The 25,133-nt window shown below is 41.6% G+C and overlaps 1 protein-coding gene across 1 annotated transcript in view; it reads left to right on the top strand.

Annotated features, from left to right (window-relative positions):
- LOC139392764 (ST6 beta-galactosamide alpha-2,6-sialyltranferase 1) overlaps window positions 1-25,133 on the top strand; it is a 176,840-nt gene that overhangs the window by 63,174 nt on the left and 88,533 nt on the right. Inside the window, exon 6 of the mRNA XM_071141011.1 lies at window positions 19,186-19,283. Coding sequence (XP_070997112.1) covers window positions 19,186-19,283 — 98 coding nt within the window. The remainder of the gene's footprint in view (window positions 1-19,185; window positions 19,284-25,133) is intronic.

Raw genomic sequence — 25,133 nt, 5'->3', positions numbered from 1 at the left:
TTATCTGAGGCTACCCAGTCCGCGTGATCAAAACAATCTCGAAGCGTGGATTCCGATTGGTCAGACCAGCGTTGACTAGTCCTTGTCACGGGTACATCCTGTTTGAGTTTCTGCCTATAGGACAGGAGAAGAGAAGAGTCTTCGTCAGATTTGCTGAAAGGAAGGCGGGGGAGGGCGTTGTATGCATCGCGGAAGTTAGAGCAGCATTGATCCAGTGTTTTGCCAGCCCGGGTACGACAATCAATATGCGTCCACACATTAAACAAATAGGGAGTGGTCCCCCATTAATTAGTTATTTAACGGTATCTACATTTCTTAACAGCAGTCAACTCTTAGATCAATCAGTTAACTAATACCAGGCCTTTTTTACATAACATTTTGTACACTTAAATTCAATTTCAATGTCAAAATGCATGCTCTAGTGAGAGCAAACAATTCTGCAGCTTGGGCTGACAGATGTGGTGGTAATTTAACAATCTCTAGGGTAGTGACAGCCGCAGTTACAGCATAAGCCACAAATGGTTCTTCTGGAGTCCACTGTATCTTGTCATTCATCGCCATCTTGTGGTCAGAGGGTGGCTGTACAACTTCAGCATAGTCAGGCTCTACAATAGCCTGTCATTCCTGTGTCTCAACATATGTTGTTTTGTAGCTGGCTGTGGTACAGAGATTTCCAGCCACACACTCTCGACCCAATTTCCTACCATTTGGTGTAATATCATGTAAACCAAACACAAGTATCCTAAAAATATAAAATACAGCCTGTTCTTTAGACATCTTAATACTAAGAGCACAAAACAAAACTGAGGCCCACTATCATCTGAAGGTTGTGAGTATCACTGCATTGTAAGCTTTCTTTCAGACAATTTTTTTCATAAATCTCTCAAGGTGTAAATCTCTCTTCAATGGTGAGAAATGGGTGGTGCAATGTAGGTCTGTCTGTGGCATAAAACTGCCCTTTTTCCCCAACAGCCATTGAGAAAATCTCTTCAATTGGGTCAATGTCCTGTATGTCCCATGCATATTAACAATCACACATTTGGATAAAATAATATGAATTCCCAATTTACAGAGAAGATCTCTTCCTGCCAAATTTGCAGGGCAACATACAGAGGCAATACATTGATGTGTCCTGCACATATCAATTTTAACTGGCAGGGGCATTGTGAGTAACTCTTTCACAATTACTCCCAAGGCCCCCACAGTGCTGACTAGTTCATTTGACACGGGAGGATTGGACATAGTTTTAGAATTTATGACAGACATTGCAGTGCCAGTATCTACTAGAGAATTGATTGACTCACCATTGACGAAGAGACAAACCATTGCCTCCTCACGGGAGCTTGAAAAATCTTTAAACACTGTCCAAGAGAGTCAACTGTCTCAACCTCGCGTCAGTCTGTGTGTGGGTTGTAGACGGTCGTTTTTGGTGTCGGTCCTGTTCTCCAGTTACCCCCTCTCCCGACCCCGCCCAATCCAAAACCAAAATATCAATTATTTCCACAATTAGAGCAGGCTAAGTTCCTACGCTGTGGTTGCTGTTGTCCAGCCCGTCCGTCCTCACTGTCTCCCTCTACTTCTTCCTTTTCCTTTCTGTTCATCGTTTTGAGGTCCTCCCTGAGCCTGCCACTGCTGGCCCGGTCCTTGAGAATGCTAGCTGGGCAGCTTGTAGTTTCACACCATCCCTTTTCATTCTCTGGTTTCGTCTTTTCTTCTCGAGACAGTTGCTGCCTCTCAGCGTGTTTACAGTGTTCAATGACTGTTTGTAGGGTAGTAGTTTCCCAGCCAATGCAGGTCATCTTAACATGAGGCAAAAGTCCATTCATCAAGACAGCCTTCAAGACGCTCTTGTAGTTATCGGTTGCTGGTCTGATGCCATTTTATTTGTGGAAACAGTTCTCCAATCGATGCCTGTAGTCCTCCAGTGAAACTGTAGTCATTATAGGCGGTGTGTAGAATGGGTTCTTACTGCTCCGGCCAGAGGAGTCTGTTGATCCTGCAGTCATATCCGGTCTTGTTGGGGGGGTAGAGCTGCGGCGGGGGAGGTGGATGAGCGGGCTGCTGGTGTATTGAATACAGGGATATAATAGGGAGGTGAACAGTCATTGTTGTCAGAGTAGAGTTCCACATATTAATGATAGTGTAACTTCCAAAACAACAAAAAATGGACACACTAAGTATGATCCCCAATTAGAGGTAACGATTATCAGCTGCCTCCAAATGAGAACCATACATACACACCAACATAGAAATATAATACCTAGAAACCCCCCTAGTCAGGGCGTGACTATTGTTTCTCCTTCTTTTCTTGTCATTCACCATTATTCCTTTCATTTTATTTTCTGCCCTTCTCTCTGATTCTCTTTCCCACTTCCTAAAATCATCCCAGTCTATTATACTTCCCTTGCCTTTCCTGGTTCTTCAAAGTCCTGTAACTTATTTTTACATTCTGCTAATAAAACTTCACTTAATGTGCCTTTTAAGGGAAAATCTGCTACCTTGTGCCAGAGCAGAACCTGTTCCAGAATGTCTCTGTGCCACTTATCCACCATTACCTTCACCTGTCCGGTCAGTGGGTTGGGCAGACGGTTCCCCCCTGGTGCTCTTGGCTCCCATTGAGAAAATCCATTTACACACACACACTCAGAGATAAACAAAAACAAACACACAAAACAGTATTTAGTTAGGAAAGTCTTCCTTTCTTAAAATTAATTATGGGTTAACTAAAAAATAAATTGATCATGGGTTAACTCAAAAGGGAGTGTTTCTTTCCCATCAAAATATTTTTAATTTAGAATTCTGTACCCATACAGTATTTCCTCCTGTACAAAATGTTGTGTGTTTTATGCACGTAACCAATTACCAATTATTTTCCAAGTGTATCCAATTCTCCAACGGCTCCATGGGTCAAACTGCGACCTTCTAAAATAATATTTTCTTACTTCTATCTCAGGACCCTGTCCTGGAATCATGTAGCCCATGCTTTTACATCTGACGATTGCAAACCATGGCATATCAATTCATATTAATTTAGTACCCGGGAATACCTCTGTTATAAAACAGGGTTGTCTTTGCTTCAACAAAGACCTAATGTGCAGAACATTTCCCAGAACAGGATTTTCTATGATGATTGAAAGAAAATCACCCTTCATTTATTTTGCCTGTTCGGGATGGTGCATCCGTCCACTGACGCTCCCTGCCGGGTGCGAGAAGGGTCACTTCTGCTCCTTTAAGTGGAGTGTGGGCTCCCTGAGCCACGCCTAATGTGGCCACTATGCACAGTTAACCTTGGTGTCCCCTGGAACGATCAGCAAGCGGAGCTAGCCATCCCATCCTTGTCGCCAGGAATTGTAGTGGAAATTCTAATCAGAAAGGAAGAGAGACTACAGATTCTTCAAAACAGCAACTTTTTATTATATACGATTTGCAAATCTGGAGCTGAAAATCAATCAAAATATGCAAAGTTAAGAGCCCAACAAACAAGAGTTGGGTCTCAGCTTTTATAATCTTAGTCTACTTGGCAGTTTACCAGGTGGCAGTTTACCATCATGATGGGAACATAGTGTACAAACAAGTGAAACCGCCAGTTTTGTTACTCCTTTCTGCTGTCGCTGGTGCTCAAACTAGCCTCTTCTCTTTTCTCCACACAGCTTTTTCTGAAAGAAACAGATAGAACAGGTTGGACCAAAAACTGTGGTCACTCTCAGAAGCTCTTTGTCTTTGGCCACGTGGCCAAGTAATTTTTCCACCATAACAGTTGATGTTGAGATGTGTCTGTTACTTGAACTCTGTGAAGCATTTATTTGGGCTGCAATCTGAGGTGCAGTTAACTCTAATGAACTTATCCTCTGCAGCAGAGGTAACTCTGGGTCTTCCTTTCCTGTGATGGTCCTCATGAGAACCAGTTTCATCATTGCGCTTGATGGTTTTTGCGATTGCACTTGAAGAAACTTTCAAAGTTCTTGAAATTTTCTGGATTGAATAACCTTCATGTCCTGATGTAATGATGGACTGTCGTTTCTCTTTGCTTATTTGAGCTGTTCTTGCCATAATTGTAACCAACCTCTTCCTGGTTCTGAGGAGGAGTCAATCAGGGACAACGATTGACAGCTGCCTCTGATTGAGAACCATACTAGGCCGAACACAGAAATCCCAAAATATAGAAAAACGAACATAGACAACCCACCCAACTCACGCCCTGACCATACTAAAACAACGATACAATGATATGGACTTTGTATTTTACCAAATAGGGCTATCTTCTGTATACCACCCCTAACTTGTCACAGCACAACTTGTCACATGCGCCGAATACAACAGATGTAGACCTTACAGTGAAGTGCTTCCTTACAAGCCCTTAACCAACAATGCAGTTAAGAAAAATAAGTGTTAAAACTTCTTATGGCCAGACCGTCCCACCTGGCCAACATCTGGTGAAATTGCAGAGCGCAAAATTTAAATAATAGAAATATAAATATTTAACATTCATGAAAATACAAGTGTCTTAAATCAAAATAAAACTTAACTTCTTGTTAATCCAGCCGCTGTGTCAGATTTCAAAAAGGCTTTACGGCGAAAGCACACCATGTGATTATCTGAGGACATCGCCCCACATACAAAAGCATGAAAAATATATTTTAACCAGGTAGGTGAAAGTCAGAAATAGAGATATAATAAATGCCTTACATTTGAAGATCTTCTTCTGTTGGCACTCCAAAAGGTTCCAGCTACATCACAAATGGTCCTTTTGTTCGATAATGTCCTTCTTTGTATCCCCAAAAACTCAGTTTAGCTTGTGCGCTTCAGTCAATAATCCACCGGTTTCCTTCCTTCAGAATGCATACAAAATGAATCCCAAACGTTACCAATAAACCAATCCAAACAAGTCAAACAATGTTTATAATCAAACCTCAGGTACCCTAATACGTAAATAAACAATAAAATTGAAGACGAAGAATCGTTAGTCTTTACCTTGTCTTTAGTCTTTATAAACAACGAAGAACGCGCTCTCATCCACGCGCATGAAAACACTAAGCCAAAATTGGAGCCACTTAGAAAAACTACAAATTCTAGCACATTTTTCCAAAAACAAGCCTGAAACTCTTTCTAAAGACTGTTGACGTCTAGTGGAAGCCCTAGGAACTACAATCTGGATGGACTTCGCCTCATAATGAACATGACAGTCATTGGAAACAGTGGTAGGCTGAAATTATTATTTTTTTAGATGGTTTGTCCTCAGTGTTTCGCCTGCCATATCATTTCTGTTCTACTCACATCATTTTAGTTTTAGAAACGTTAGTGTTTTCTTTCCAAATCTAACAATTACATGCATACCCTAGCTTCTGGACCTGAGTAACAGGCAGTTTAGTTTGGACACGCTTTTAATCCGGATGTCAAAATCCTGCCCCCTACCCCAGAGTGGCTTATAAGGATCGGTGTCCCGCTAGCGGGACAACTTCCGGTGAAACTGAAGGGCGTGCAATTAAAGTAAATAATCATAAATATTATGGATTCTAAACATTTAGGTACATATAAGTGTCTTATATTGGCTGAAAACTTAAATTATTGTTAATCTACAGTAGCTATTACAGCAAAAACATGCCATGCGATTGGTTGAGGATGGCACTCCACATCAAAATATTTTTCCACTGGCACAGGTTTCATACATTCACATATAACGATTAAATATTCACTTACTTTTTGAAACATTTCCTCTGATTTGTCATCCAAAGGGTCCCAGCTATAACATGTAGTGTCATTTCGTTAGATAAAATCCTTCTTTATATCCCAAAAAGTCAGTTTAGTTGGCGCCATCGATTTGTGTAATCCACTCGTTCAACTTGTAGAGACAGGAATCCGAAAATCTACCCCTAAACTTTGTTTCATCAATTCAAAATACGTTTCTATTTACTCCTCAGATACCCTAAAATGTAATCAAACTATAATATTTATTTCGGAAGGAAGTATGTTCAATAGGAAACCGATTTTAGCAGGTGCGTAATGTCTTCATGGCAAGCGCAAACAGGAATACTGATATTTCTTATTCATTTTTGAAGTTACAAGTCTGAACATAGACTGCTGACACCCTGTGGAAGCCATAGGAATTGCATCCAGGGAGCCAATTTTCAATATGACCTTTCTCTTGCATTTCTAAGATGATGGTCTCTCAAAAATAAAACATTCCGGTTAGTTTTTCTTTGGATTTTCTCCTACCATATCGATTGTGTTATATTCTCCTACATTATTTTAACATTCCTACTAATGTGAAAGTGTTTTCTTTCCAATGGTACCACTTATATGCATATTCTGGCTTCAGGGCCTGAGCTACAGGCAGTTTACTTTGGACACGTCATTCAGACAGTAAGGGAACACCCCCCTGAAATGTACAAAAATGAATGGGAAGTCATTGGCACTGGACAAACCATGTACACGGTGTCCAATACCACTCAATTCGGTGTCGTTTCATTCAAAGTTGATTGCAAATGCCATATGGCAAATGCCAAGTGTAACACTTTAAAAATCCAACAGGTGGCGAGTGCGCTCCACCGTGGTTTTTCATATTGCAAATGTAACACAAGTCAACATCCAAAAGTAACATTTTGAAAAACTGAACATTTTTTTCTAAAACTTATCACCCCCTTAAAGTGCTTTCTGGGCCGTTTTTCGAAATTCTTTAGATTTTTTTGTCAATTACACGTGTAAGAACTGTATGAATATACTTTTGTCCAATTTTATTATCATTATTATTATATATATTTGTTTTAACTTGTGCATAAGGCATATATATGTTTTGTCCATTTGCAATATGATTTCATAGGAAGTCAAAAGTCAAAAATAGCAAAAATTTAAAAAAAAAACTTAATCACACCCTTAAAGTGCTTTCTGGACCGTTTTTCGAAATTCTTTCGAATTTTGTGTCAATTACACATGTATAAGAACTGTATCAACATACTTTAGTCATATTTTATTATAATCACTTTTTAAATTGTTTTTAAAACTTTTGCATAAGACATATGTTTTGTCCATTTGCAATATGATTTCATAGGAAGTCAAAATTCAAAAATGTGAACTTTTTTTCTAAACTTAAACTCACCCCCTTAAAGTTCTTTCTGGACCGTTTTTCTACATTTTTTCAATTTTTTGGTCAATTAACCTGTTGTAACTACCCATCCCGGGTCCGGGAGCGTTGTCATCATCTGACACTAATTAGCATAACGCAACGGACATAAATATTGCTAGAAAATATTCCTATTCATGAAATCACAAGTGAAATATATTGAAACACAGTTTAGCCTTTTGATAATCACCCTGTCATCTCAGATTTTGAAAATATGCTTTACAGCCAAAGCAAGACAAGCATTTGTGTAAGTTTATCGATAGCCTAGCATAGCATTATGCCTAGCTAGCAGCAGGCAACCTGGTCACGAAAATCAGAAAAGCAATCAAATTAAATAGTTTACCTTTGATGAGCTTCGGGATGTTTTCACTCACGAGACTCCCAGTTAGATAGCAAATGTTCCTTTTTTCCAAAAATATTACTTTTGTAGGCGAAATAGCTCCATTTGCTCTTCACGTTTGGCTGAGAAATCGACCGGAAATTGCGATCACGACAACGGCGAAAAATATTCCAAACTAGCTCCATAATATCGACAGAAACATGGCAAACGTTGTTTATAATCAATCCTCAAGGTGTTTTTCAAATATCTATTTGATAATATATCCACCGGTTACAATTGGCTTTTCAGTAGGACCGAGAGGAAAAATGGCTACCTCTGTATTTTACGCCAGAATCACTCTGAGAGCCATCAGGTGACCACTTACGCAATGTATTCGCTTACGCTCATTCTTCAACACAAAGGCGTGAAACTATGTCAAAATGCTGTAGACACCTTGGGGAATACATAGAAAAAGGAATCTGGTTGTTAGCCCATTCACTGCTCAATAGGGACGCATCGGAACGCAGAGCTTTCAAAACATGAGTCACTTCCGGATTGGATTTTTCTCAGGCTTTCGCCTGCAATATCAGTTCTGTTATACTCACAGACAATATTTTTACAGTTTTGGAAACTTTAGAGTGTTTTCCAGCCGCAAGACGCCTACCAAAATGACGATCCCAGGGATCAGGAGCGTACCGGTCACCTCTGCTGAGACGCGGGAAATCTTTCAGTCCGGCTAATCAGGGAAGTGATGGAGTCCAGGTGAGTCTGACAACATGCAGGTGAGTGTGACAGGTCTGCGTCTTAATGAGCAGCCTGGTGACCTAGATGCCGGAGAGGGAGCACACTTGACAGTACCCCTTCCCCGACACGCAGATCCAGCCGCAGGACACCGACCAAAATGACGATTCCGGGGATCAGAAGCAGACCGGTCACCTCTGCTGAGAGGTGCGGGAAACCTATCAGTCCGGCTGAAACGCGGGAGCATGGCGACCCCCTCCCCGGTGCGTTCGGCTCCAGCTGTAGGACGCCAACCTAAGGGTCAATCCTGGGGATCAGAAGTGGACCAGTCACCCCTGCTGATGCGCAGGAACCTGGCAGACCGGCTGAGGCAGGGGAGCTTGTTGGATTGTACAATATTTGCCCATTATTATTTTAAAGATTCTTCAAGCTCTGACAAGTTGGTTGTTGATCATTGCTAGGCTGCCATGTTCAAGTCTTGCCATAGATTTTTGACCCGATTTTCAAGAACATTCAATGTTGTCTTGGTAAGCAACTCCAGTGTATTTTTGGCCTTTTGTTTTAAGTTATTGTCCTGATGAAAGGTGAATTTGTCTCCCAGTGTCTGTTGGAAAGCAGACTAAACCAGGTATTCCTCTAGAATTTTGCCTGTGCTTTGCTCTATTCCATTTATTTTTATCCTAAAGAACGCCCTAGTCTTTGCAGATAACAAGTATACCCATAACATGATGCAGCCACCACACTTGAAAATATGAAGAGTGGGACTCAGTGATGTGTTGGATTTGCCCCAAACATAACTCTTTGTATTCACTTCATAAAGTGAGTTTCTTTCAGTTTTACTTTAGTGCCTTATTGCAAACAGGATGGATAATTTGGAATATTTGTATTCTGTAAAGGCTTCCTTCTTTTGAAACTGTCATTTAGGTTAGTATTGCTTGAGAACTACAAAGTTGTTGATGTATTTAACCAGCTAAATTGACTGAGAACACATTCTCATGTGCAGCAATGACCTGGGGAAGAGTTATGTGGGAAGGAATGGACGAGCTAATTGGAAGCAGGGGATGATTAAGTGGCCAGAATGGTATGAGGGCCAGATTGGGAATTGAGCCAGCACACCAGGGTTAACGCCCCTACTCTTATGATAAATGCCATGGGATCGTTAATGACCACAGAGAGTCGGTGACAGCCATTTAACTTCCAATCTGAAAGATAGCACCCAACACAGGGCAATGTCACCAATCACTGCCCTGGGATATTGATTTTAGACCACGGGAAAGAGTCCCTCCTACTGAACCTCCAACACCACTTCCAGCAGCATCTAGTCTCCCATCCAGGGAGTGACCAGGATCAATGCTGCTTAGCTTCAGAGGCAAGCCAGCAATGCTGCTGGTATGCTGCTGGTTGATCCATCCTCAGTTGTCTCCTATCACAGCCATTACACTCACCATTGGCCTCATGGTGAAATCCCTGAGCGATTTTCTTTCTCTCCGGGAACTGAGTTAGGAAGGATGTTTATCTTTGTATCTTTGTAATGACTGAGCGTATTTATACATCATCAGAATCTGTGTTAGAAAAAAGGTATTAGGTGAACAATAGGTGAGTAAAGAAATAAAACAAATAAAAATAACAGTAGCGAGGCTCAGACTGATTGAGGTTGTATGTACATGTAGATATGTTTAAAGTGACTATGCACATATGATGAACAGCGAGTAGCAGTAGCGTAAAAGAGGGGGTGGCAGGACACAATGCAGATAGCCCAGTTAGACAATGTGTGGGAGCACTGGTTGGTCGGCCCAATTGAGGTAGTCTGTACATGAATGTATAGTTAAAGGGACTATGCATATATTATAAACAGAGAGTAGCAGCAGCATAAAATAGGGGGTTGTTGTTGGGAGGGGCACACAATGCAAATAGTCCGGGTAGCCATTTGATTACCTGTTCAGGAGTCTTACGGCTCGGGGGTAAAAACTGTTGAGAAGTATTTTTTTCCTAGACTTGGCACTCCGGCACCAATGAGAATTGGGCAGTGCTCGGTCTGCCTTTTTCTGTAGTGCACAATCATGTCCTTAGTCTTGGTTATGTTGAGGGATAGGTTGTTATTCTGGCACCACATGGTCAGGTCTATGACCTCCTCCCTATAGGCTGTCTCGTCGTTGTCGGTGATCAGGCCTCCCACTGTTGTGTCGTCTACAAACTTAAGGATGGTGTTGGAGTCGTGCCTGGCCATGCAGTGAACAGGGACTACAGGAGGGGACTGAGCATGCACCCCTGGGGAGCTCCAGTGTTGAGGATCAGCGTGGCAGATGTTGCTACCTACCCTCACCACCTGGGGGCGGCTCGTCAGGAAGTCCAGGATCCAGTTGCAGAGGGATGTGTTTAGTCAGAGGATCCTTAGCTTAGTGATGAGCTTTGAGGGTACTATGGTGTTGAACGCTGAGCTGTAGTCAATGAATAGCATTCTCACATAAGTGTTCCTTTTGTCCAGGTGGGAAAGGGCAGTGTGGAGTGCAATAGAGATTGCATCATCTGTGGATCTGTTTGGGCGGTATGCAAATTTGTGTGGGTCTATGGTTTCTGGGATAATGGTGTTGATGTGAGCAATGACCAGCCTTTCAAAGCACTTCATGACTACGGATGTGAGTGCCACCGGTCTGTAGTCATTTAGGCAGGTTGCCTTTGTGTTCTTGGGCACAGGAACTATGGTGGTCCACAGACTCAATCAGGGACATGTTGAAAATGTGGGTGAAGACACCTGCCAGTTGGTCAGCACATGCCCAGAGCACACGTCCTGGTAATCCGTCTGGCCCCGCAGCCTTGTGTATGTTGACCTGTTTAAAGGTCTTACTCGCTTTGGCTACGGAGAGCGTGATCACACAGTCATCTGGAACAGCTGATGCTCTCATGCATTGTTGCTTTGTGTTGCTTGCCTTGAAGCAAGAATATAAGTGATTTAGCTTGTCTGGTAGGCTCATGTCACTAGGCAGCTCGCGGCTGTGCTTCCCTTTGTGCTCTGTAAAAGTTTGCAAGCCCTGCCACATAAGACGAGCGTCGGAGCCGGTGTAGTATGATTCAATCTTAGCCCTGTATTGACGCTTTGCCTGTTTGATGGTTCGTTGCAGGGCATAGCAGGATTTCTTGTAAGCTTCCGGGTTAGAGTCCCGCACCTTGAAAGTGGTAGCTCTACCCTTTAGCTCAGTGTGAATGCCTGTAATCCATGACTTCTGGTTGGGGTATGTACGTACAGTCACTGTGGGGATAACGTCCTCGATGCACTTATTGATAAAGCCAGTGACTGATGTGGTGTACTCCACAATGCCATCTGAAGAATCCCGGAACATGTTCCAGTCCTGTAGTCCTGTAGTTTAGCATCTGCTTCATCTGATCACTTTTTTATAGTCCGAGTCACTGGTGCTTCCTGCTTTAATTTGAGCTTGTAAGCAGGAATCAGGAGGATAGAGTTGTGGTCGGATTTACCAAATGGAGGGAGAGGGAGAGCTTTGTACGCATCTCTGTGTGTGGAGTACAGGTGATCTAGATTTTTTCTCCCTCAGGTTGCACATTTAACATGTTGATAGACATTTGGTAGAACTGATTTAAGTTTCCCTGCATTAAAGTCTCCAGCCACTAGGAGTGCCGCCTCTGGGTGAGTGGTTCCATGTTTGCTTATTTCCTTATACAGCTGACTGAGTGCGGTCTTAGTGCCAGCATCTGTCTGTGGTGGTAAATAAACAGCCATGAAAAGTATAGCTGAAACCTCTCTAGGCAAGTAGTGTGGCCTGCAATTTATCACAATATACTCTACTTCAGGCAGGCAAAATCTAGAGACTTCCTTAGATTTCTTGCACCAGCTGTTGTTTACAAATATGCACAGACCGCCCCCCCTCGTCTTACCTGAGTGTACTGTTCTATCTTGCTGGTGTAGTGTATATCCCGCTAGATAGGATATTACAGTTTTTGATGTCCCGTTGGTAGGATATTCGTGATCGTACCTCATCTAATTTATTGTCCAATGATTGCATGTTGGCGAGTAGTATTGATGGTAACGGCAGCTTTCCCACTCGCCTTCTCCGGGTCTTCACAAGGCATCCGGCTCTTTGTCCTCTGTACCTAAGTCGCTTCCTCTTGCAAATAAAGGGGATGTCGGTCCTGTTGGGTGTTTGGAGAATGTCCTGTGCTTCCTGCTTGTTGTTGAAAAAATCTTTATCTAATCCGAGGTGAGTGATCGCTGTCCTGATATTCAGAAGCTCTTTTTTTGCCGTAAGATGCAGTTGCAGAAACATTATGTACAAAATAAGTTACAAATAACGTGCAAAAAAACACATAACAGCACAATTGGTTGGGTGCCCGAAAAACTGCTGCCATTTCTTCCGGCGCCATTTTTTCTGACTTTGATTGGGAGTCCCATAGGGCGGTGCACAACTGGCACAGTGTTGTCCAGGTTTGGTAGGGGTAGGCCGTCATTGTAAATAAGAATTTGTTCTTAAACTGACTTGCGTAGTTAAATAAAGGTTACATTGTTGCCAATACAATAATGCAGAAAATACTTCACAAACCTTAACATAAACCATTAGTCAAATTGACCCCAGAATTAGTATATAAACGTAATACCTTTAAAAGCCCAGTGCAGTCAAAAACGTGATTTCTCTGTGTTTTATATACAGTGCCTTCGAAAAGTACCCCTTTACTTTTTCCACATTTTGTTTGGTTACAGTGTTATTCTAAAATATATATATTTAATCCCTCAATCTACACACAACCCCCCATAATGACAAAGCAAACCTTTAAAAAAAAATAAAAAACTGAAATATTGACATTTACATAATGGCAAAGTAAAAAGAGGTTTTTAGAAATATTACATTTACATAAGTATTCAGACACTTTATTCAGTACTTTGTTGAAGCACCTCTGGCAGCGATTACAGCCTCATGTCTTCTTGGGTATGAAGTTACAAGCTTGGCAAACCTGTATTTGTGGAGTTTCTCCCATTCTTCTCTGCAGATCCTCTCAAGCTCTATCAGGTTGGATGGGAAGCGTTGCTGCACGGCTATTTTCAGGTCTCTCCAGAGATGTTCGATCGGGCTCTAGCTGGGCCATTCAAGGACATTCAAAGACTTGTCCCGAAGCCTCTCCTGCGTTGTCTTGGCTGTGTGCTTAGAGTCGTTGTCCTGTTGGAAGGTGAACCTTCGCCCCAGTCTGAAGTCCTGAGCTCTCTGGAGCAGGTTTTCATCAAGGATCTCTCTACACTTTGCTCCTTCATCTTTCCCTCGGTCCTGACTAGACTCCCAGTCCCTGCTACTGAAAAACACCGCCACAGCATGATGCTGCCATCATGCTTCCCCGTAGGGATGGTGGTAGGTTTCCTCCAGACATGACGGTTGACATTTAGGCCAAAGACTTTCATCAGACCAGAGAATCTTGTTTCTTGTGGCCTGAGAGTCTTTAGGTGACTTTTGTCAAACTCCAAGCGGGCTGTCATGTGCCTTTGCTGAGGAGTGGCTTCCACCTGGCCACTAGGGAAAAGGGGGATACTTAGTCAGTTGTACAACTGAATGCCTTCAACTGAAATATGCCTTCCGCATTTAACCCAACCCCTGAATCAGAGAGGTGCAGGGGGCTGCCTTAATTGACATCCACATCTTCAGGAGCAGAATTACATATTTTTACTTTGACAGCTCAGGGATTCAATCCAGCAACCTTTTGGTTACTGGCCTAACGCTCTAACCACTAGGCTACCTGCCACCTCCTACCAGAAAGGCCTAATTGGGGTAGTGCTTCAGAGATGGTTGTCCTTCTGTAAGGTTTGCCCAACTCCACAGAGACACTCTAGAGCTCTGTCAGAGTGACCATCGGGTTCTTGGTCACCTCCCTGACCATGGCCCTTCTCCCCCGATTGCTCTTGGTGATTCCACACTTCTTCCATTTATGAATGATGGAGGCCACTGTGTTCTTGGGGACCTTCAATGCTGCAGAAATGTTTTGGTACCCTTCCCCAGATCTGTACCTCGACACAATCATGTCTCGGAGCTCTACGGACATTTCCTTCGACCTCATGGCTTGTTTTTTCTCTGACATGCACTGTCCTTACATAGTCAGGTGTGTGCCTTTCCAAATAATGTCCAATCAATTGAATTTACCACAGGTGGACTCCAATCAAGTTGTAGAAATATCTCAAGGATGATCAATGGAAACAGAATTCACCTGAGCTCAATTTCGAGTCTCATAGCAAAGGGTCTGAATACGTATGTAAATAATAATTGCTACTAATAATAATAGTAACGATTACCTGCTGCATTCAAAGATAACCAACCTACAGTACTAGACCAATATTCACTTGTGTCATGCTTGTTGTATTGAGTGATAAACATGGTAATGCATTCACCGATTGCACGTAAAGGAAGATACTTTTGCATATATATTGTATTTGCACACCCCTTCAAATGAGTGGATTCGGCTATTTCAGCCACACCCATTGCTGACATGTGTATAAAATCAACCACACAGCTATGCAAGCTCCATATACAAATATTGGCAGTAGAATGGCCTTACTGAAGAGCTCAGTGACTTTCAAAGTGGCACCGTCATAAGATTCCACCTTTCCAACAAGTCAGTTCGTCAAATTTCTGCCCTGCTAGAGCTGCCCGGTCAACCGTAAGTGCTTTTAATGTGAAGTGAAAATGTCTAGGAGCAATAACGGCTCAATCGCAAAGTGGTAGGCCACAGAACGGGACCGCTTAGTGCTGAAGCGTGTAATAAAAATCACCTGTCCTCGGGTGCAACACTCACTTCCGAATTCCAAACTACCTCTGGAAGTAACGACAGCACGAGAACTGTTTGTCGGGAGCTTCATGAAATGGGTTTCCATTGCCGAGCAGCTGCACACAAGCTGGAGTGGTGCCCTTTCCTGTTTCAGCATGACAATGCCCCCGTGCACAAAGCGAGGTCCATACAGAAACGGTTTGACGAGATCAGTGTGGAAGAACTTTACTGGCATGCACAGAGCCCTAACCTCAACCTCATCAAAGACCTTTGGGATGAATTGGAATGATGACTGAGAGCCAGGCCTAATCGCCCAACATCAGTGCGGCTGAATGGAAGCAAGTCCCTGCAGCAATGTTCCAACATCTAGTGGAAAGCCTTTCCAGAAGAGTGGAGGCTGTTATAGCAGCAAAGGTGGGACCAGCTCCATATTAATGCCAATGATTTTGGAATGAGATATTCGACTAGCAGGTGTCCACATACTTTTGGTCATGTAGTGTAGTTCATGCTTTGTTATCCAACTCATCTTGTGTCCTTTCTGTCATCCTGTGAACCCCGTTCATTGCTGCTCGTGGCTATATTTTGTACATACTTTTTTGAATGTATCCTTAAGTATATTTTGTGGACATTCAAATTAAATATTTTTTTGAAAGTACTATATACTTAAAGGAAAGTTTATTTTAATTTTTTGCCAAATCTCTGTTTGATTTTAAGGTTAGGGTTAGCTAACATGCTAAGTAGTTGCAAACTAACAAAAAACAGTAAGTAGTAAAAAAGTTGCTAATTATCTAAAAGGCTAAAGTTGTCTGTGATAAGATTCCAACTCGCAAGCTTTGGATTGCACCCACCCCAACCAACCACCCTACTTTAGTTTTTGCCTTAATTAGCCAAACTAATTTGAGTGTCCAAGATTTACATTTACTATGTTATATCTAGTCTATCACCTCAGGCTTGTTCTGCAGTATGTGGGCACACATAACACATAAACAAAGTCTTGAAAATCACCAATACATCCTTTTATTTAGATGTTGTACACTGGAAATTGTGTCATTACAAACTTTTTTATAGAATTGTTAAAAAAAAAAATTAAAAGCCCCTTTTTGTGATATCCAATTGATAGTTACAGTCATCTTGTCCCATCGCTGCAACTCCCGTACGGACTTGGGAGAGGCGAACATCGAGAGCCGTGCGTCCTTCAAAACACAACCGCACAATAAGGGTAGGTAACAACACATCAGTTACACTGATCCTCAACACGTGGGCCCCTCAGGGGTGCGTGCTCAGTCCCCTCCCTGTTCACTCATGACTGCATGGCCAGACACCAACACCATCATTAAGTTTGCCGATGACGCAACAGTGATCACCGACAAGACAGCCAATAGGGAGGAGGTCAGAGACCTGACCGTATGGTGAAAGGACAAAAACCTTTCCCTGAATCATTTTTTTTGGTTTATTTAACTAGGCCAGTATGTTACCAACAAATTTGAACTGCCTTGTTCAGGGGCAGAACGACAGATTTTTACCTTGTCTGCTCAGGGATTCAATCTTGCAACCTTTCGGGTACTAGTCCAACGCTCTAACCACTAGGCTACCTGCTGCCCCAATGTGATCAAGACAAAGGAGATGATTGTGGACTACAGGAAAACGAGGACCGAGCACTCACCCATTGTCAATCAGTAGAGTTTAACAACGGATGTAGGCTACATTACAAGTGTGTACGCACTCTCAACCATTGTGATATAATTAATTGGCACAACCATTGTTGGCAAATGTATTGCATATCTGTTGTTCCACCCGAGTATAGACGAAGCCAGTTAATGCTCCAATTCATGTCAGTCACACTAAATTTAAATATTAATTTGAGTGATCTTAATTTTACTTAACACGAAGTCATACAGTGCCTTAAGCCAGCACTTTTTCTTGGTCCACCCTGCTGGGGTCAGGGGGCTTCACGTTCCGGAATCGAGGACAAATGGAATGGAATATTAACTAAGTATGCATAATGTATAAAGATATCCACACAGTGAATTAATTGACCACATTTATTAATGAAAATGACATTTTAATGAAATATTTACCACCATTGTCTATACGGCACGCACAGTAATGGTGGCAGCTTTTGGTTTGCTGTGTATTTTAAAAACAATAGCACATAGTCATGGGCAATAACAGATATGGAAATCATTCTCAATCTAAGTAACATCTGTAAATGAATGAGACCAGGTGTGCCTCGTCTGATTGCTGATACTATCTTTGTATATTTTCTTTTGAAAATCTGCCACTGAACCACACACTTCTATCTAGTGAGAGCGAGAACACAACATTGCATCGTTAACTAGCTGGTTGTCCCATTGAAGTCAACATTACTTTCATGGGAGACCTTTTAGTATGGATAAAGGCTTGAAAGCAGGTAAATAGACAAAAGAGTGACACCACCACAGCTGCATGAATGTGTGATCTCTCCATATGTTCATTTATCAATTTCCAAGCCCAACTAACTAGACAGAACAGTGTTCAGGCTACCTTGTTGTCATTCAGTAAAGGTGTAGCTAGCTACTGTAACATTACTGTACTAGCTTACTGTAGCTTGCAGACTACAACCAAGCTAGATAACTACAAACAAACAATCCATTTCATCAACAGGCTTTTAGCCCTACTCCAGCACTTTGGATTTGAAACAATGCCTATGATGTTAAAGTGCAGACTATCAGCTTTAATTTGAAGGTATTTTCATCCATATCGGGTGAACCGTTTAGAAATTACAGCAGTTTTTGAACATAGTCTACCCATTTTAGGGGACGAAAAGTATTGGGACAAATTCACTTATGTGTATTAAATATCCGGAAACAACTTTATTGACCTCTAGAACTAGATCTATTCAATCTTCAACAAAACCCAAGTCAGTAATTAATTGAGGAAGTCATTATATATGCGCGCAAGTCTGTAAGTCAATCAATCAAATGTATTTATATAGCCCTTTTTACATCAACAGATGTCACAAAGTGCTATACAGAAAGCCTAAAACCCCAAACAGCAAGCAATGCAGATGTAGAAGCACTGTGGCCAGGAAAAACTCCCTGGAAAGGCAGGAACCTAGGAAGAAGTCACTTTGGATAAAGGTGTCATATATGATTATATATTTAATTCTTTAGAGTCTAAGACATTGGGGGAGGGGGGGGGTGCTAAGCTGACATATGGAATTGTTTTAAGATGGTCATACTATGTATCATTTAGCTATTTGATTTGGAATTTTAGGACCCCTTTAGGTATCAACAAAAATATATAAATACATGATTTGATAAAATATAGATTTTGGCCTTTGCTATTAAAACCAACATAAACGCATTGAATAATACATGCATAAATGGGAAAATAGACAGAAAATAAGAAATCATAAGAAACAAGGTTTTTGAAGTATCTGTCCTAAATCTAGGAGATATAAGAAAGCTCAGGAAACCTGTTTTTGCTTTGTCATTATGGGGTATTGTGTGTAGATATGAAGGGGGGGGAAACAATTTAATACATTTTAGTATAGGGCTGTTACATAACAAATGTGGGAAAGGTCAAGGGTCTGAATACTTTCTGAAGGCATTGTATATGTATTTGACACATATTTAATGTCCAGTGAGTCCAGTGACACTTGTGGGGGTTATAGAGCAAAATCGAGTTTTGTAGGTCAAACCGTTTGGACACTACAGACATTTTTGTGACCGATTTTTGGGATGTTCTGACAAACACCGCTCTAGCTCTGTCACCATCCACCACAAATGTGGAAGTACAACACTGGCGGATGCGGTGGACTGAGACGCATCCAATGTGTCCTGTTTGGCGCTTGCAATGCCAGGGTTGTTGGTTTGATTCCCATGGGGGACAGTATGAAAATGTATGCACTCACTACTGTAAATCACTATGGACAAGAGTGTCTACTAAAATGTAATGCAAAAAAACCTAATCTCTAGCTTGAACTGACACATTTTGATGGGGCGTCAATCGACTCTAGGGGATTAATTAAGAAATAAGGCCCAAGGGCGTGTGGTATATTGGTCATTATAAACACAATACAATATACAACCATACACTCCACCTGAATCTAAATACAGATTCGGATGCAAAACTGAAATATGTGGGCATCTCAGAAATGCATTCAAAAAAGCTTATAAGCCCACTTTAGTACAGCATCTGTAGCTTCAATGATTCCAAATGAATGATGTATATATAAATACTGTACTTATTTATCATTGTCCAACCACAGACTCCCATGATGCAGTGCTGCGGTTCAACGCAGCGCCCACCGTGGGGTACGAGAAAGACGTCGGCTCCAAGACCACCGTCCGCCTCCTTAACTCCCAGGTAAACACACGCACGCCTAGTATCTACGTTTAACCACACACCTACACAGTCATTTTTTGTTGTTGTTGAGTCAACTTAAAACAATCAAGGCAAACAGCTGCAATTCAATTTCTACTGAACTGAGTCATGGCGCTGGAGGGAATAGCAGCCATTTTACGGGCTCCTAACCAATTGTGCTATTTTGTGTTTTTTTGAGATTATCGTAACTTTTTTTGTACACAATATTTCCGTCATCGTTTCCTATGGCCGAAAAGAGCTTCTGGACATCAGAACAGCGATCATTAACCTAAATTTGGATGAGGTTAATGATCGCTTGAATAACCCAAAGAATTGAGTTACTTTCTCAGATGTGTTCTTGCTCATACGAGCACCACACTTCTTCTTCTCCCAGAGGAGAATGACATACCGCTCATCCTCGACCAGGCCCAAATCCCAGACACTTGAAAAAGGAAGAGGCGCCATTATAGAGGCCCGCGTGCGGCATACCTGACGAGACTATGTCTGAAAGTGGATAAACTGCCTCGACCCTCGTGCAATCACTGGAGAATTAACTGGACGAGCTCCATTGGAGACTATGCTATCAACGTGATCTGAAGAACTATAATATCCTATGTTTCTACGAGTCGTGGCTGGAAAAGGACATGGAACATTTTAATCTAGCTTTTTTTTCTGGCCACCGATACCTTAAAAAAAAGGTAAGGGCATGGTACAGAAAACCAATCAGTATCTGGTGTAACCGCCATTTGCCTCATGCAGCACGACACATCTTCTTCACAAAGAGTTGATCAGGCTGTTGATTGTGGCCTGTGGAATGTTGTCCCACTCCTCTTCAATGGCTGTGCGAAGTTGCTGGATATTGGCGGGAACTGGGACATGTTGTTGGACATTTCTATCCAGAGCATCCCAAACATGCTTAATGGGTGACATGTCTGGTGAGTATGCAGACCATGGAAGAATTGGAACATTTTCAGCTTCCAGGAATTGTGTATAGATCCTTACTACATGGGGCCGTGGATTATCATGCTGAATCATGAGGTGATGGCGGCAGATGAATGGCACGACAATGGGCCTCAGGATCTTGTCACGGTATCTCTGTGCATTCAAATCGCCATCGATAAAATGCAATTGTGTACGTTGTCTGTAGCTTATGCCTTCCCATACCATAACCCCAACTCCACCATAGGGCACTCTGTTCACAATGTTGACATCAGCAAACCGCTCTCCCACACATGGTCTGTGGTTGTGAGGCCAGTTGGACGTAATTCCAAATTCTCTAAAACAACATTAGAGGCAGCTTATTGTGTTGGGTGACAAAACTGCACATTTTATTGTCCCCAGCACAAGGTGCACCTTTGTAATGATCATGCTGTTTAATCAGCTTCTTGATATGCCACACCTGTCAGGTGGATGGATCATCTTGGCAAAGTACAAATGCTCACTAACAGTAATTTAAACAAATTTGAGCACAAACATTTCTGGGATCTTTTATTTCAACTCATGAAAAATGGGAACAACACGTTACATGTTGCGTTTATATTTTTGATCAGTGTATTTACCAAAAGAGTTTAAATCTATAGTTTTCGTACTGGTCTTCTTACCACCACAAACCCATTGCTGGCACGAAGATCGCACTCAACAAGCTGTATAGGGCCATAAGCAAACAAGAAAATGCTCACCCAGAGGCGGCGCTTCTAGTGTACGTTATTTTAATGCAGGAAAACTTAAATCCATTTTACCTAATTTCTTCCAGCATGTCATCTGTGCAGTAGAGGTGAAAAAACTATAGATTAACTTTACGCCACACACAGAGACGCACACAAAGCTAACTCTATTCTCCTGAATCCTGCTCACAAGCAAAACAAACAGGAGTACCAGTGATGCGCTCAATACGGAAGCGGGCCTATCAGATGAGCGAAATGCCTTCCATGCTCACTTCATGGCAACCAACACTGAACCGTGCATGAGAGCACCAGCTGTTCTGGATGACTGTGTGATCACGCTCTCTGTAGCCGATGCGAGTAAGACCTTTAAACAGACTAACATTCATAAAACAGATTACCAGGACGTGTACTTAGAGCATGCACTCTCCCTGACCCAGTCTGTAATACCTACATGTTTCAAGCAGACCACCAAAGTCCCTATGCCAAAGAATGCCAAGGTAACCTGTCTAAATGACTATCGCTACATAGCACTCACATCTGTAGCCATTAAATGCTTTGAAAGGTTGGTCATGGCTCACAACACCATCATCCCAAACATCCTGGACCCACTCCCAATTCACATACCTCCCCAACAGATCCACAGATGACGCAATCGCTAATGCACTCCACACTGCCCTTTCCCACCTGGACAAAAGGAACACCTACGCGAGAATGGTTTTCATTGACCACCCAACTTGTTGTGGGAAGCTTGTGGAAGGCTACCCAAAACGTTTGACCCAAGTTAAACAATTTAAAGGCAATGCTACCAAATACTAATTAAGTGCATGTAAACATCTGACCCACTGGGAATATGATGAAATAAATAAAAGCTTAAATAAATCATTCTCTCTACTATTTCACTTTCTTAAAATAAAGTGGTTATCCTAACTGACCTAAGACAGGGAATTTTTACTAGGATTAAATGTCAGAAATTGTGAAAAACTGAGTTTAAATGTATTTGGGTAAGGTGTGTGTAAACTTCCGACTTCAACTGTATATCGACGGGGCTGTAGTGGATCGGGTTGACAGCTTCAAGTTCCTCGGTGTCCACATCACTAAGGACCTATCATGGTCCAAACACACCAACACAGTCTTGAATGCAACAACAATGCCTCTTTCTCCTGAGTAGGCTGAAAAGATTTGTCATGAGCCCTCAGATCCTCGAAAGTTCCACAGCTGAACCATTGAAAGCATCTTGACTGGCTGAACCACTGCTTGGTATGGCAACTGCTTGGCTGTAAGGCGCTACAGAGGGTAATTCGGACAACCCTGTACGTCACTGGGGCCAAGCTCCCTGCCCTCCAGGACCTCTATACCAGGTGGTGTAATAAAAGGCCTTAAAAATTGTCAAAGATTCCAGCCACCCAAGTCATACACTGTTCTCTCTGCTACTGCACATCAGGCGATACCTCAGCGCCAAGTCTGGAACCAAAACGCTCCTGAACAGCTTCTACCCCCAAGCCATAAGACTGCTGAACAGTTAATCAAGTGGCTACCCTGACTATTTGCACTGACTCTCTAGCACCGGCTCTATGCACACTCACTGGACTCCATCCACACACTCAGACATGCTACATTGTCACACCATAACACACATACATTCACACACACAAAACACACAACTTGTACTTACTTTTTAACTTTGCATTGTTGGGAAATGGCTCATAAGTAAGCATTTCATGGTAAAGTCTACACCTGTTCTATTTGGCGCATGTGACAATTAACATGTTATTTGATTAGTTCACTCAACTTTGGGGCAGAAAGGTTTTGCTAACTTTAGGGATCTGCATCTTTCCCTTTCATATGTATCTAGCTAGATACATGGCCTCCTATACAATACAGGAATGATACATTTTAGTTTGAACTTTGAATTTAAGACTTTAAGAACTTTTTAATGCTACTTGCAATGCAATTTTGAGGTCTGCGCACGTCAGAAACCTAGAGAGGTCATCCATAGTGTCATTAAATGTGAAGACTGTTATTTTAACAAATCAATGCTCTGTGTGTAACTATTATTATGTGATTAAATTAATAATGTAAACTTTAATTAACTAGGAAGTTGGGGCACCACGGACAAATGTTTACAGAGTCTCTATTTCCCGAATCGACTCTTCGGATATTTTCATATCTTATCTTAGTCTTCCATTAATGATTATTAATTGTTACCTCATTAGTCTCATTCCATACGTCGTAAAATTATTGGTTATCTGCACAAACCCTAGTTTCCATAATGAATCAGCATATTCAAATTGGCTTAATTGTATATTAACTATCTAAATAATCACAGAAATACATAAAACAAACATTAAATGTTGGTTACTAACAATGATAGGAATGTCCCGTAGTCAGATATGATGGCTTGGTAGACAAAGGGAAGGGGTGGGGTGGGGACTGAGAGAGTGGGAAAGACAAAATGCATTCACTACATACAGTCTATAATTCTATTCATTGACATGGTATACCTTTGCACATGAACAGCCACTAATTTGAGAATAATTGCAATTTATATATTTACACCAGTATGTCGTTGTTGTCTTCTCTGTTGGAATCCTCAATCGTCCTTTAGGGTTCATCAGAGTCTCTGGTTAACTTTCCCAGAAGTTGCAATGTCTTTTGTGGTTGTAGGTGGTTAGAATGAATACTTCCGAGTACCATTCGGAAATGTTCTAATAGAATAGATGCTTCGGCGGTTGTCAGTATTCTCATTGTAGACTTACATCATTTCTAGCTGCAGACGAGTAATTCTACGTCTAAGATTTGCTCTTATTCTGTAGTGATCGATAGTCTCAGAGTTGAACCATTTCCAGCCGTGTAGCAAATTCTCCACGTGGTATGGAAACTGAGCTGCACTTTCTAACCTCCTGCCAAATATATGACCATATTAGAAACACATATTTCCCTCAGACTACACAGATTTTGAAAACAAACCCAATGTTGATAAACTCTCATATCTACTGGGTGAAATGCCACAGTGTGACATTACAGCAGCAAGATTTGTGACCTGTTGCCACAAGAAAAGGGCAACCAGTGAAGAACAAATACCATTGTAAATACAACACATATTTACGTTTATTTATTTTCCCTTTGCACATCGTTACAACACTGTATATATACATAATATGACATGTGTAATGTCTTCATTCTTCTGGATCTTCTGTGAGTGTAATGTTTATTGTTTATTTCACTTTTGTATATTATCTACTTCACTTGCTTTGGCAATATTAACCTATGTTTCCCATGCCAATAAAGCCCCTTGAAGTGAATTGGGAGAGGGGGGGCTATGATCCTCCCCCCAGGGCACGTCATGACAATAGCTAACATACAGTGCCTTCGGAAAGTATTCAGACGACTTGACTTTTTCCACATTTTGTTACGTGACAGCCTTATTCTAAAATGGATTAAATAAATAAAAATCCTCAGCAATCTACCAACAATACCTCACAATGACAAAGTGAAAACAATTTTTTGAAATCGAAATTGAGCTCAGGTGCATTCTGTTTCCATTGATCATCCTTGAGATGTTTCTACAACTTGATTGGAGTCCACCTGTGGAAAATTCAATTGATTGGACCTGATTTGGACGGGCACACACCTGTCTATAAGGTCCCACAGCTGACGGTGCAAATCAGAGCAAAAACCAAGCCATGGGGCGGCAATTAGCCTAGTGGTTAGATGGTCGGTCCAGTAACCGAAAGGTTGCTAAACTGAGCAAAAAAAGAAACCCTGTCAGGACCCTGTCTTTTATTTATTTTTATTTTACCTTTATTTAACTAGGCAAGTCAGTTAAGAACAAATTCTTATTTTCAATGATGGCCTAGGAACAGTGGGCTAACTGCCTTGTTCAGGGGCAGAATGACAGATTTTTACCTTGTCAGCATGGTGATTTGATTTAGCAACCTTTCGGTTACTAGTCCAACGCTCTAACCACTACGCTACCTGCCGTCTTTCAAAGATAACTTGTAAAAATCCAAATAACTTCACAAATCTTCATTGTAAAGGGTTTAACACTGTTTCCCATGCTTTTACAATGAACCATAAACAATTAATGAACATGCACCTGTTGAACAGTCGTTATTAAGACACTAACAACTTACAAAGAGTAGACTGTTAAGGTCACAGTTATGAAAACTTAGGACACTAAAGAGGCCTT

Source organism: Oncorhynchus clarkii, chromosome 33, assembly GCF_045791955.1.
Source record: "Oncorhynchus clarkii lewisi isolate Uvic-CL-2024 chromosome 33, UVic_Ocla_1.0, whole genome shotgun sequence".
Classification (NCBI taxonomy): domain Eukaryota; kingdom Metazoa; phylum Chordata; class Actinopteri; order Salmoniformes; family Salmonidae; genus Oncorhynchus; species Oncorhynchus clarkii.
Note: the sequence above shows the minus strand (reverse complement) of the source record. Positions and strands in the feature narration are given on the sequence as shown.